General features: G+C 49.0%; 1 protein-coding gene and 1 long non-coding RNA gene across 2 annotated transcripts in view; one reads left to right on the forward strand and one right to left on the reverse strand.

Moving 5' to 3' along the window:
• Window positions 1-1,870: 1,870 nt before the first annotated feature.
• HCCS (holocytochrome c synthase) lies at window positions 1,871-12,229 on the reverse strand. The gene is made up of 7 exons (XM_060001911.1): window positions 12,094-12,229; window positions 11,157-11,291; window positions 7,921-8,072; window positions 6,953-7,101; window positions 6,107-6,226; window positions 3,997-4,083; window positions 1,871-3,383 (listed from the first exon to the last, which is right to left on the reverse strand). Exons 2-7 carry the CDS (start codon window positions 11,257-11,259, stop codon window positions 3,185-3,187), a joined length of 810 nt encoding a protein of 269 aa, XP_059857894.1. The 5' UTR covers window positions 11,260-11,291; window positions 12,094-12,229; the 3' UTR covers window positions 1,871-3,184.
• A 354-nt stretch (window positions 12,230-12,583) lies between these two features.
• Window positions 12,584-12,835, forward strand: part of LOC132418386 (uncharacterized) — a 32,688-nt gene continuing 32,436 nt past the window's right edge. Inside the window, exon 1 of the long non-coding RNA XR_009517989.1 lies at window positions 12,584-12,662. This is a non-coding gene — a long non-coding RNA (uncharacterized lncRNA). The remainder of the gene's footprint in view (window positions 12,663-12,835) is intronic.

Raw genomic sequence — 12,835 nt, forward strand, 5'->3', positions numbered from 1 at the left:
TTGTGATCCTGAGGACACAATGAGCTACATTTCAAATGAGGAAGCACAAGGGCCCAATTATAATCTTTATTTTTGTCGAGTGGATCTGGCACATTAAGTAAACCAAATGTCACCCTGTTGTGCTTATATCCTTTAGAAGGTCAGACTGCTGCTACCTGTCTTTTCCCTTTAGCGATCTTAAATAACGTGAGCTCGCTTAGAGCAAGCAGCTGAGTGCCTGCCAATCCTCCACATCAGGAGGAGGCCCTGCCGTCCCCCCTCTGGACAGATTCTTCTTGGGAGGAGTCAGAGGGTGGGGATTATTTCTCAGTACTTCTTTCCTTCCCATCCATGCCTTTTCCCCCTTGGTGATGATGAGGCGATGGCTGACATTCTTTAAGCCTTTCCCAGCTGCAGGCTCTAAGTGCTTTCAGGTGGTTTGGGAGGTGATTAGGTCATGAGGGAGGAGCCCTCAGAAATGGGATTAGTTACCCTATAAAAGAGACCTCAACGAGCTCTCTCGCCCTTCCATCACGTGAACAAAACAAGAAGACGCCATCCCTGAACCGGGAAGCCGGCCCTCCTTACCAGACGCCGAATCTGCCAGTGCCTTGATCTTGGACTTGCCAGCCTCCAGAACGGTAAGAAATGAATTTCTATTGTTAATAAGCCACCCAGTTGATGGTATTTGTAATAGCCATGTGAACAAACGAAAAGTCAGTTCTATTAATTCTTTTTATGGCCAAGAAAGCTGAGGCCCAGAGATACTGAGATGAGTGAAGGGCTGAGTCGTGGCTCTAAGCCAGCCGTCTGCCTCCAGGACACTCGTTCTTTTTTTCTTTTTCTAAAATTGTGGTATAATTAATGCCGTATAATTTCAGGCGTACAACATGATGGTTCGATATCTGTATATGTTGTACAATGATCATCACAAGAAGGCGTTAACACCTGTCACCTTAGAAATTTTCTTTTCCTTTCTTGTGGTGACTTTAGTTATCTACTCTCTTAGCAACTTTCAAATATGCACTACAGTTTTACTAACTATAGTCCCCACGCTGCACTTTGTGCTTATCTGCTTTGTAACTGGAGACCCGCCCCGCACTCGGGCAAGCGCCAACATCAATGTCAACGTCCTACCTACGAGCTCCGGATTTTGGGTGCTTGTGGCCGTTTGGGATTCCGCATATAAGGGAGATCATATGGTATTTGTCTTTCCGGGTCTGACATTCCACGTGGCATAACGCTCTCAAGGTCCTGCCATGCTGTTGCAAATGGCAAGATCTTATTCCTTATCATGGCTGAACACTAGTCATCTCCCTCACGTTTTCTTTATCCACTAGGCATACTGCTGCATTTTCATCTGCAGCCCCAGTTTAAACCCTCACCTCGTTTGCTAATCCTTAGCCTTAGATGCAGTAGTTTGTTCTGATTCTGAAGAGTCTACGACTGAAGACTTAGTTTAAAACCCTGGAGAATATCCAAACTGATTTCAAGTTATAAATGAAATCCCCTATCAGAGCAGAGAAGTATTGATCCCTGGATACAATCAAGTATAATTTGGACACCAAGCAGCTCTCATATCCAGGATTCTAGTCTTCTCTCGGAGTGGAGTAATGGTGTACAAACATGATCTTGTCATCAGGTTCACCTGACAGTTTACTTTAGAGGTGGTTTTTCTCAAGAAATACTAGAACCCTATAAAAGGGGTGATTCCCTGCCTGCGGCTCAATTTTCAGTTTCCAGTTACAATACGTGGTTTCTCATAATAATGCCTTAACCTATGCTTACTCAATGACACTTAGGACCAAAACACATGCCAACAGTAATTATTTTCCTCAGATTAGAAATAGTTCATCTGTCTGATGAAATAAGTGTAAAGTTACTCTTAAAAGATTTTCAAAACCTGTTAACTATCAGCTTTATTTTCTTTGAAAACACACAAGTATTTTGAAATGTAGAAGAGTTTAGGGTTGTTGGATTTTTAAAACTCCACACAAAAGAGACACAACAAATGAAATTCATACCAAATGGATCACTCCAAACTGCTAAGTCCATCTACTAATTTAACACTACAGCACTCAAATGAAAGGAGTTCATATTATTAATACTTTAAAAAAAAAACCCAAAACAACCACCAACAGTCATCTGTAACATGCTGCTGTGAGTTGAACAACCAGTGTATGGATTTTACTGGTATAAAGAATTTCAATGGCAAACTTAGAGCTCCCTTAAAAAAACAAATGTGAACGGAGACAGTGAGTTGGTGCAACCATTCTACATCTGGGAAAAACATTCTCCTTGTGAATTCTAACAACAGTGGACAAAATATAATCGTGTTTTAGAGTGGGACTGTCCCCAGCACTGCGACTTCAGCCAGACCTTCATGGTTCAGATGAGGCCAAGCAGAGAAGGGCTTCAGGCAGGGGAAGGAATGGGACTCAAGGGTGGGATTAAGTTGTCAAATGCCAGTACAGTGAGGCCCGCTTGCGGGGGGCGGGCAGAGTTACATATCAGAACAATTGGAATTAAAACAAAAATATTTAAAAAGTTAAAACATATACTCCAATGCACGTGCATCATCAAGTCATGGGGGAGCTGAAATTATTCTAGATCAAGGTCCAGTGTGAAAAAGTCACAGAAGCGAAGATGTGCAGAGCCAGACACACTTCAGTCTGGCTGAGCGCATTTCCAGTGTGTGACCGCATTTCCCTCAGGGCTCACTACTGGATCGCAGGGACTTTAGAAATGTTGGTGACTTTTTAAAAAGCGTAACAGAACACTTTTAATTGAAACACTGGACCAGGTCAGAGCTCCTGAGCATCCCATGGGCTTTCAGATCTACGTGTCAGTATGTAAGAGAAAACAGGGAGGAAGAAAGCAGCTCTCTTCATATTTTAAGCAAAGGTCTTTCTCGGAGGTTGTTCAGACTTTTCTAGATTAAATACACAGGCAATGCTACAGGGAGTGCTTCCCACTTCTCTAAATGGGAAGACGACTTAAAATGATGCAGTATCAACTGCAAGGTGGAAACAGAGCTCAGAAGAGCACGTGCAGAGTGCCCTCTGCTAAGTGACATGTAAGGTGTGATGACCCCCTTGACACTCCCATTATATCAGGAGTGCAATTCAGTTTGGGGAAAGTAGTTTAATGTATTGCTCAGAAAAAAAAAATAGTTTATATATTCCCATGTCTGACAAAGCAGTGGTTAGGAAGTCCAGCGCCACCAGGAGACCTTCACCCTGTCCCACACGGCCGAGAGCGAATCCAGAGCCGGCCGGACGTCCAAGATGGTGAACTGGTAGTCGTGGTTGACCTCGCCACCATCGTAGTAGTCAATGACGTATCTGACTTCTGTCCCGCAACGGTTGACGATCCAGTCGTGCCTGTCAAAAGGCAGCTCGTACCTGGAATGAAAACATGGCGGCGGGGGTTAAAACGCTGGTGGGGTGTTCAGCTCGGGTTTAGGCGGTGAGCAAGGCGGTGAGGCCGCGCGTGGGGAGGCCTGCTCTCAGAGTCCACGTCTAAGGGGAGGTGAGACTCGGAGGTCAGAACAGTCCACAGCGCTGAAGGCTGGTGGGGCTGGAGGGCCGGAGGAGCCCCGGTCAGAGGACAGCTTATCTGCTGCAAGGGAATAAGGTCAACGGCGGAAAGACGCCCAGGCCTGGGAGGTCAGCTGAGGTCCTGCAGAAATGCGGGTGTGAGCTGCAAATCCGACTACAAGAGGAGCGCTGACTGCACAGGCGGACAGAGATGGAGCGCGGGAGGAGGAGGGGACAGCTGCGAGAACACAGAAGATGGCTTGGTTCAATCCTGTAAGAATTAGACAGGAAGCAGCCCGCGGCGCCCTGAGCAATCCGCCCGCCAGCGGCCGCCCTGCGGGAGCGCAGGTCTACGGCTGGGCGCCGGTGACGTTTTGGAAGTTAGCACCACAGTTCTTCCACTGTCTGGTTTTGCTGCCAAGAGAAAGCAGACCCTGACCTGAGGAACAGAAAAGAACATGTCTGCACTGACACTCACCCCATCCAGGAACGAATTCTCGCCCTTGGTGAATACTCTTTCGCTTTCCCTCCAAACCGGATCAGTGATGGCCCACAAGGACACTCCCTAGAAATTCCCAAGGAAGAAAACTCTATTAAAATATTTTCTTTCCCTTGAAAAAGAGGGTGTTGCAGTTTCTCAATGATACACATTTTTCTGTAGGCATTTTACATAATACCACATTTACAGAGAAAGGTAACTTCGAAAAAATTCAAAGAAATAGCCCTATTCGTTAAAAATTCTGTGCTTTACTTCTGGATCAAGTACGTTTTACTCCCCGCCTTTCGCTCCATACATCTGCACTGCTCTTGGCAGGAGTGAGGAAACAGGGCCTTTCCACATGGGGTGGGGGTACACTCTCAGGAAGGAAAGTGTGAGGCATCGGGCATCACGCTTCGCTTTCACGAAGAGCAGCTGGGGTTTTTTCAGATGAATATACGAAAATCCTATACTCTTCTCTCATTTGAAACCAATAAACAGCCTTCGTGAGGAAAGAAAACTGCTGGCTGATTCCCTAGGAACTAATGTCATCAGTGTTGGAACCATCTCTTTAAGTAACTGCATACAAGCTGACGGAGGGCAAGGTTCTGCCTAGACAGTCCACTCAGCCTCTGGGCAGACCCTGGGCTTGGACGTCCCAGGTGCCCGCCGGCCCGCGCGCCGGCACTGGGGGGTCACGGTAGGCCTAGCACGAGGCACACGGCAGCGGCCCCTGTGGAGGGAGGGGGAGCTCCCGGAGACCACCTGTCTGGGCAGCTGCTGTCATTGTTGAGACAGGTTTCGGCCTGGGCGGGTCTCTCTAATGAACTGGGAGGGAGCAAAGCACCCCGAGTGTGACGGGCCCCCAGGCGAGGACTAGCCGAGCTCCTTCCCTTCTCGGCTCTAACGACAGCACACTTTCAGCACAAGTCGCTGCAGACATTCGGAGCCCCCGTCACGAGCCAGCCAGGAGGATGACGCCTGCCTATCCCGAGGAACTGAGAGGGGAAGCGTGGCCAAGTGACACCCAGGGAGTGACTAATGAACTTCAGAGTCCAAGCATGAAAAAACAAACAGCACCTTAAAAATCATTACGTGGATTTTACCCAAGAAATTAATCACTCGCATTTTGCCATGAATTAAAAATATTAGCCACCGACCATGGTCAAATCTGGCTCCGTGGAGACTCCAGCCTCCGCCCCACGCTTCTCCGGGGGAGCCCTCAAACCGCCATCATTCTGGAAATGCTAAGTTTGGGCCTCACCCCAGACTGACTGAATCACAAACCCTAGGGGTGAGGCCCAGCGCTCGGTATTTTAACAAACCCGCAGGTGATGCTGATGCAGCTACGGCATGAGGACCGCGGCCCTGAAGAGACTGATGGCCCATCGCCACTAGCTCACAACTGCATTTGGTTAGTCTCCCTGAGAAAAAGGGCCGTGTGCAAAGATGCCTCTTGATGTCTGCTCCTAATGGGGAGTCAATAAACGCTGCTGAGTGAACAAACAAAACTGGTTTTCCCAGCTCCCTGTGGGCAGAGAGCATTTTAGAATCTCCCAACCCCCATGCTCTGCTTGCAGTGGACTCTGACACTCCTGTTGAGAGCTGCCGTCTACGGCCCCTCCCCTTGAATCTGGGCAGGCGGTCATCAAAGGAGAGGCAGCTTCCCTGCCGCTTTCTGGAACTCTAGCTCTGGGAACCCAGCCACCATGGTGTGAAGAAGCCAAAGCAGCCACATTTAGAGGCCATGGGCAAGTGTCCCGGCCGACAGCTGGTATCACTTACCAGAAGATGCCAGCCCACGGCTGTCAAAGCCACCCCTGACCCCTGGGTCTCGGTGGCTGAGACCCCATGCATCAGGGAGCAGAGACGAGCCATCCCTGCTCTGTCCTTTCTGTACTTGGGACTCACCAAACCCACGAGCATAATTAACTAGTTGCCATTTCACATGGCCGAGCGGGGTGGTCTGGAACAGGCCCACTACCTAAAATGTTTTATCAGAATAGCACATTGTTTGAATAAAATGCTTCTCTATTTCTTTTCATAGAAAGTGGCAATGACATTAGGAAGATGCCGGAAGGATGTTTTTTAAGACTTCAAACAGACTTACGTAGCGTGAAGGGCTTCCCACTTCAAAATTTCCTTCCAGGCCTGCTCATTGTTCTGGTTGTGAATTCTAATGATATTATACATGTCTTTCTGACTAATATCCTCATCCTTCCATGTCCACCTAGGAAAGAACATTTTGGTAAAACTTGACAAATATTACTGAGAATGCCATGTATTCATTTCATTGAGTCACCAAAAATCAGATTTACCCAGATATCAAGGATCCATCTATTTTTAAGGTGACACTTTTTCAATTGGCATCACGGATTCCCTACCTTTCCCAAGTATTTTATATAGTAGTGTTACCTTTTTTTTTTTTAAACTATTACTGGCTATGATGGGTTAATTTTACGATGAGATTAACATTTAAATGGGCAGAGAGTGCCCAGATCTAATAGCTGAAGGCTGAAACAGAACAAAGAGGCTGAGCCTCTGCCAGTAAAAGGGAATTCCTTCTGCCCGCCTGCTTTCCAACAGGGACATCGGTCTTTTTCCTGCCTTAGGACTTGAACTGAAACATCGGCCCTCCTGTGTCTCCAGCCTGCCGAGCAGATTGTAGGACTTCTCAGCCTTCGTAACTGTGAGTCAATTCCTTATCACTAATCTCTCTATATGTATAGAAAGACATACACATCCTGTTAGGTCTGTTTCTCTGGAGAATCCTAATACATTGGCCTTGCACTTATATTCTGATGAGTCTGAAAAATCAGTTGATTATTATAAACATTTACTGTACGTCTGGGGGATTAAAAACCTCTTTCACATTTGATTCATCTAAGAATTAAATGTGAAAGACGTTAGATTCACGAGCAAATTTATACCCTCAGTAATGTGCTTACTCACTCACCCTTTCCTTAACATCGCATTCCAGAACATCTGTTCGGAAGGATAAACCCACTTTTTATCTGAATCTGCCCTCGGAATAGATGACTCCTGTCTCACAGTAGATAGTGCAAACGGCTGATCGGGGGCTGGCGTCTGATTAGGTGGTGGCATCTAAATAAAGTAAGTGGGTTTTTTAAAAAAAGGTTAGAGATATAAAGTTGAAACAATATAATGAACTACTTCCTAGAAAGCAAGGCATCACGAACACAGCACAGGTTCCCTATTAGACCAGCGACATCAAAGTTGCAGACTCTCAGGTCATCTGGCTGTTTCTCCTCGTTGTTTTGAGTTCTCATAAATGGTAAATGCACGCTGTACTTAAAAATTTGGTCTCTTTCTCCTCAAGGATTAAAAAGTAAAAACTAATACCATGATGGGCAGGAACTGCTACAAATTCCTGGAAGAGAGAAGGTGGGGCTATGTATATACATGTGTGTTTGTGTGTGTGTATTTATAGACAGACAGATAGCAGCATACCACTGCTTTCTCGATGGCATTCCACTGCTGGCTGCCACGTGACACTGCACCACCCTTGTCACTGCCGTACAGGCTGGCACCCAGGTGTGCCTTAAGAGGCGCCCCAATCTTGCAGCGTGCCTACGAGGTTTCCCCAGACCACGAACACCTCCGAATTCTAGCTGTGCTCCTAACTGAATTTCCTGCCCTCCTAAAACTCTATCCCAAAAGGCAATGTCCTCTGGCCTGGCTTATTCCTGGTCAGCCCACTCTGGGGCTTCGGGATGGCCCTTTGCTTTCTCAGGTGCTCTCTGAAACTACACTTAGTGACACATTCTAGATTTTCACTGTGGATGGAATATCAGACTTCTCTGTTTTCAAAGGACAGAAGAATCAATCCTAGCAGTTTGTCTTGGAGTCTGTAAAAGCATCTCTGCATAAAAACTTTAGGAAGAGGGGCCGGGCGCGGATTACCAGGTTAGAAGGATCTAGGTTCTCCTTATTCTCAGCCATCGCGCCGGTGACGGGACACTGCACGTACTCGTACGCGCGTTCTTGGTGCGCAGGCACAGAGTCCGTTTTGCTCCCACAGGTTGGGTCAGATGGCTCAGCACGCACTGCACCGCCTGAAATAGTTGAAGGGTAAAAACAGTGTCACCACAAAGGCAGGACATCTGCCTCTCTCATCCTGGGCCCAAAGAGCTGAATGTTTGACTAGTGACCCACCAGCACAGGCAAAGCCAGGTTGCTACTGTTCACAGCTGCCAGGAGTTAAGCTAGTCAACATTCTAACATCCTAAAGACCAGCAATAAATTTACCTGCCCCTTGAAAGAGAAAGGGGTACCCATTGGCTTACTGTGTCATTCCCCTAGTAAAAATAAACCCCAAAGCCTCAGCATTTGCAAGAGAAGCTACTGCCCACACCAGGGTTTTAGTAAGGGGTGGAAGGTAGCTGCTGTGAGCTGCTACAGAGGAACCTCCGTGGGGCCGGGGGCCACATGTGACTGGGTCTCCCTGATTTTCTGTTCCCAAATTCCAGACAAGATCCAACCCCAACCGGGACACAGGAGGCCAGGCTTTCATTACTGAGGCCTTCTCTCAGGGACTGGGGACAGGAGATAAAAAATGAGCAGAGGAGCCTTCAGAAAGGCTACTGGAGAAAAGAATGCCACTCTGCTTGTGCGTTGCTCCAGGACTAAAACAGGGCACAGAAAATTAGCACTTGGCCGAGGTTCTATTCCCTGTCAGCAGATAGCAAGTTTATCAAGCAAGGGCACACATGAAAGAAAACGTTCCACAATCCACGTAGGATCCAGATGCCACTTAAGAGGAAAGCTCTCCAGCTGCAAGAACAGCAGCGGGCAGGGTAGTGAGTGCCCAAGGATCCTGGGTACTGTTGGAAGCGAGTGTGCGGACCCAGAAGGCGGTGTAGACTCAGGAGGTGGGGGGCAGGCATTGGGAGAGCTACGGCCCAGGAAGACAGCGCTTGTGTAAAGGAACCCTTATCTTAAGCAGCAGCAGTTGGCACCAGGAATACACTGAATGCTGGGTGCCCTACACGAAAAAAGATGTTTCCTTTCACTTCCTTTCCTCTGCTTCTCCTCCCAGACCCTCATTCCCTAGGACCCTGTACAGCTGTCTCCTGAGGGGTAGAGGGAGACTTGTTCCATCTCCTCTCCTCGCCACCATTCCAAGTGCCAGTCTTCTCTGGGCCACTGGTCCCAGCTGGGTGTTGCAGAGAAAATCCTGTTTACATTTTTCGTATTATATAACCACTAGCCCCTTCGATCTCCTACAGATACCTACATTCTTTCCTAATGCAAATTCAGCTGACGGCTCTCCTGGATACACAGCGAATGAAATCAAACCGTACACAGGGCTCTGTGATTTCCTGGGGATGCTCAGAGCAGGCACACACCTGTTTCGTCCAAGTCTGCCTCCATTCTTTCCTGTATGAAGAAAGCCCAGAAGAGCACTGGACTGGTCCTTATCCAAGGTCCCAGAATTTTCACTGGCTTTGCCATTTACTAGCTGTGTGACTTGAAAGTTTCCTTAACTATAAAACAGGGGGAAAACCTACCATGCAGGATTATGAGGATGAGAATGTAAACTCCACTAGGCAAAGGATTTTTGTCTGTTTCGGACACTGCTGTTCTCTCAGTGCAAAAACAAACGCACAAAACCCATCAGTGCCTGGCACAGAGTGGGCAGGGAGCAAATCCTTGCTGACTGACGGAGGGAATGAACAGCTATAACTGTTATATAAAAGCTATAACTGTTATAACAAGGGAGTGTCAGCACTCAGTAAGCATGCAACACTGCTTCCTGCCCTCACGTCTTAAAACAAGAAGTCACACGTCAGGTGAATTCAGGCCATACTTTTACATGGACAATCTAAAGCGGAAGGTGGACCGATTAAAAATGAAAGCATTTCCATTCTCCCCTTTGCACTTAAAAAATGAACAGCAAGTCCATCATACAATGACTTTTTTTTTTTAAGACGGACCATTTTTTTTCTTTTTGCTGTACGCGGGCCTCTCACTGCTGTGGCCTCTCCCGCCGCAGAGCACAGGCTCCGGATGCGCAGGCCCAGTGGCCACAGCCCACGGGCCCAGCCGCTCCGCGGCACATGGGACCCTCCCAGACCGGAGCACGAACCCGCGTCCCCCGCATCGGCAGGCGGACTCCCAACCACTGCGCCACCAGGGAAGCCCGATGTGGGCCATTTTTAAAGTCTTTATTGAATTTGTTACAATATTGCTTCTGTTTTATGTTTTGGTTTTTTTTTTTTTTTTTTTTTTTTTTTTTTTTTTTGCAGTATGCGGGCCTCTCACTGTTGTGGCCTCTCCCGTTGTGGAGCATAGGCTCCGGACACGCAGGCTCAGCGGCCATGGCTCACGGGCCCAGCCGCTCCGCGGCACGTGGGATCTTCCCGGACCGGGGCACGAACCCGTGTCCCCTGCATCGGCAGCCGGACTCTCAACCACTGCGCCACCAGGGAAGCTCTATGTTTTGGTTTTTTGGCCGTGAGGCATGTGGGATCTTAGCTCCCGACCAGGGATCAAACCCGCACCCCCTGCATTGGAAGGCGAAGTCTTAACCACTGGGACTGCCAGGGAAGTCCCGGCAATGCCTTAGTTTTACACAGAGAGTACTCCAACGGATGGAGGAGTAAAGCTGTCTTAGTAAAGAAAGACAGCGAGATCTAGACCAGGGTTTCTCAGCCTGGGCACTCTTGACATCTGGGGCCTGTTTTAAGGGCTGCACTGTGCATTGCAGGATGTTTAGCAGAACTCCTGGCTTCTACTCATTAGACACACCCTCTTCTCTCAGTTATGACAAAGCAAAAATGCCTCCAGGCGTTGCCAGGTGCCCTGCAGGGTGAAGGGGGGAGAACCGCTGAAGTAGACAATGGCAAACTCTGGGGGTGGGGGCTGATGTATGGGAAGAATCCCTACACTCTCATGCACTATCTCCACCATCACACTAACCCTGTGAAATATCGTTATTATATCCTCGGTTTACAGAGGATGGGTGGAGACTTAGAGAAGTAACTTGTCTACAGTCACATACTTGTAAGTAACAACCTAAGGAGTGAACCCAGGTCGCCTCACTCCCAGGCCTAGGCGCCTCACCAGCATGCTGTACTGTCTCCTGAGGATTCTTTTGAGAATTCTCGTTTTTATTTCCTAGACAAAGGGTAGATTACCTTTCATTTTCTCTTCATGCATTGGGCATCCCGAAGGCGGGGCTGCTGTCTGATGATCTGACGTCTGAACTGCAACATCAGGGGTAGATACAGACAAACCCATGGTTGGAATCGCAGTGTTGAATCCAAGCAAGTCTAAATTCACAGGTGCCAGAGCAAAGAGATAGATTAATGCTGATGCCTGGGCTCCAACTACTCCCTTAGTGTTTTTTGGGGTTTTTTTCCCCCGCTACGCGGGCCTCTCACTGTTGCGGCCTCTCCCGTTGCGGAGCACAGGCACCGGACGCGCAGGCTCAGCGGCCATGGCTCACGGGCCCAGCCGCTCCGCGGCATGTGGGATCTTCCCGAACCGGGGCACGAACCCGTGTCCCCTGCATCGGCAGGCGGACTCTCAACCACTACGCCACCAAGGAAGCCCCCTTAGTGTTCTTAATCTGGCCAACGCTTGTTTCTCCTCCTCGTCACCCTTATGGAAATGTGCTGGGCAGGGACGCCACTTCGCCCTCCACTTCGCCCTCGAAGTGGAGCTTTAGCATATCACTCACTTTGGGAAATACTAGTGTGAAATCTACACCACCTTTGGGGACACGTTTCTAAGGGTGTGCGGATTTTGGCGGTGACGTGAGGAGGTCCCTGAGAAGTCATGTCACAGCGAGGGGGTGTAGGCCCGGGGTTGGGGAGAAGGGGGTTCTAGGTGGTGATCCGATGGGAGAAAGGAAGCCCACTGAGTCCAGATTAGACCCCCGGCCCTGGAGCTCAGCGAGGGTCTGGGAGTCTGGGAAGGGTATGGCGTAGAAAAAAAGATTAGAGGAAGGAAGAAAAGGACAGTAGAGGGCAAGGCGCGGCCAGAGTCTTCCTGGCACGGTCCCCGCGCGTGCTACCGTCGAATCCCAGGATCTCAGACCCCCACGGCCTCAGCCAGCCCGCCCCTCCGCACCTGACTCCGGTCCCGGGCTCCGGCCCCGCCTCTAACCGCCAACTCCGGCGCGGAGTGGCAGCGACCCGCCGGCACCTCCTTCCCCTCGCTCGGTCACCGCAGGTTGCCCCGGTCACTGCAGGCTCTCTTGCGCGCCGCTACTTCCTCTTCCGAAGGCGGAACTTCCGGGCGCGTGGAAGGCGGGCACGCGGGCTGAAAGGGAAGGGCTTCCGTCAATCACGGAGGAGCAGGCCCCGCCCTCTCCTTCCTCGGCCTATAAGTGCGAGTGTCCCTCGCCGGCCCCGCCCCTCCTGGCCAGAGCGGGCAGAGAGAAGCTTCGGCTGGACCAGAGACTTACCGTAGAGTGACGTTCTCTGCTGTAGCTGCTTTAGGCTGCGGAGGCGTTGCTTTGGAAGAGTTCGTTTTAAAATTTCTATCTTTTAAATTGTATCCCGTCAGTTTTAATTATAGTAATGACTCAAGAAACATCAGTAGGTGTGCAGAACTGTGGCCGACTCTGGAGATCTAAAAATGAACAAAACAAGGTCCCGGCTCCCCAGGTCTTCTTAACTGGGTGTGTGGATTTGAAGGTTTGTATTTTCACTTGCCTGTAACAGAAATTTAGCATTTTTTTTTCCTTCAGGAAGGCAGGCAACCAATCCTAGTAGTGTTAGCTATATGTGGCACTGGTAGCACTCACAGAGAAATAATGTCACATATGATGGTTATTTCTGTCTCAAAATACTATTCATCACTACTTTGA

This window comes from Delphinus delphis, chromosome X (genome assembly GCF_949987515.2).
Source record: "Delphinus delphis chromosome X, mDelDel1.2, whole genome shotgun sequence".
NCBI classification, from domain to species: Eukaryota; Metazoa; Chordata; class Mammalia; order Artiodactyla; family Delphinidae; genus Delphinus; species Delphinus delphis.

Coding starts and splice junctions, on each gene's coding strand:
- HCCS (XM_060001911.1), bottom strand. CDS start 11,259: ATGGGTTTGTCTGTATCTACCCCTGATGTTGCAGTTCAGACGTCAGAT. Junction 8,073..11,156: donor GCATGAAGAGAAAATGAAAG/GTAATCTACCCT, acceptor CAACTATTTCAG/GCGGTGCAGTGCGTGCTGAG. Junction 7,102..7,920: donor ACCTAGATCCTTCTAACCTG/GTAATCCGCGCC, acceptor TACTTTATTTAG/ATGCCACCACCTAATCAGAC.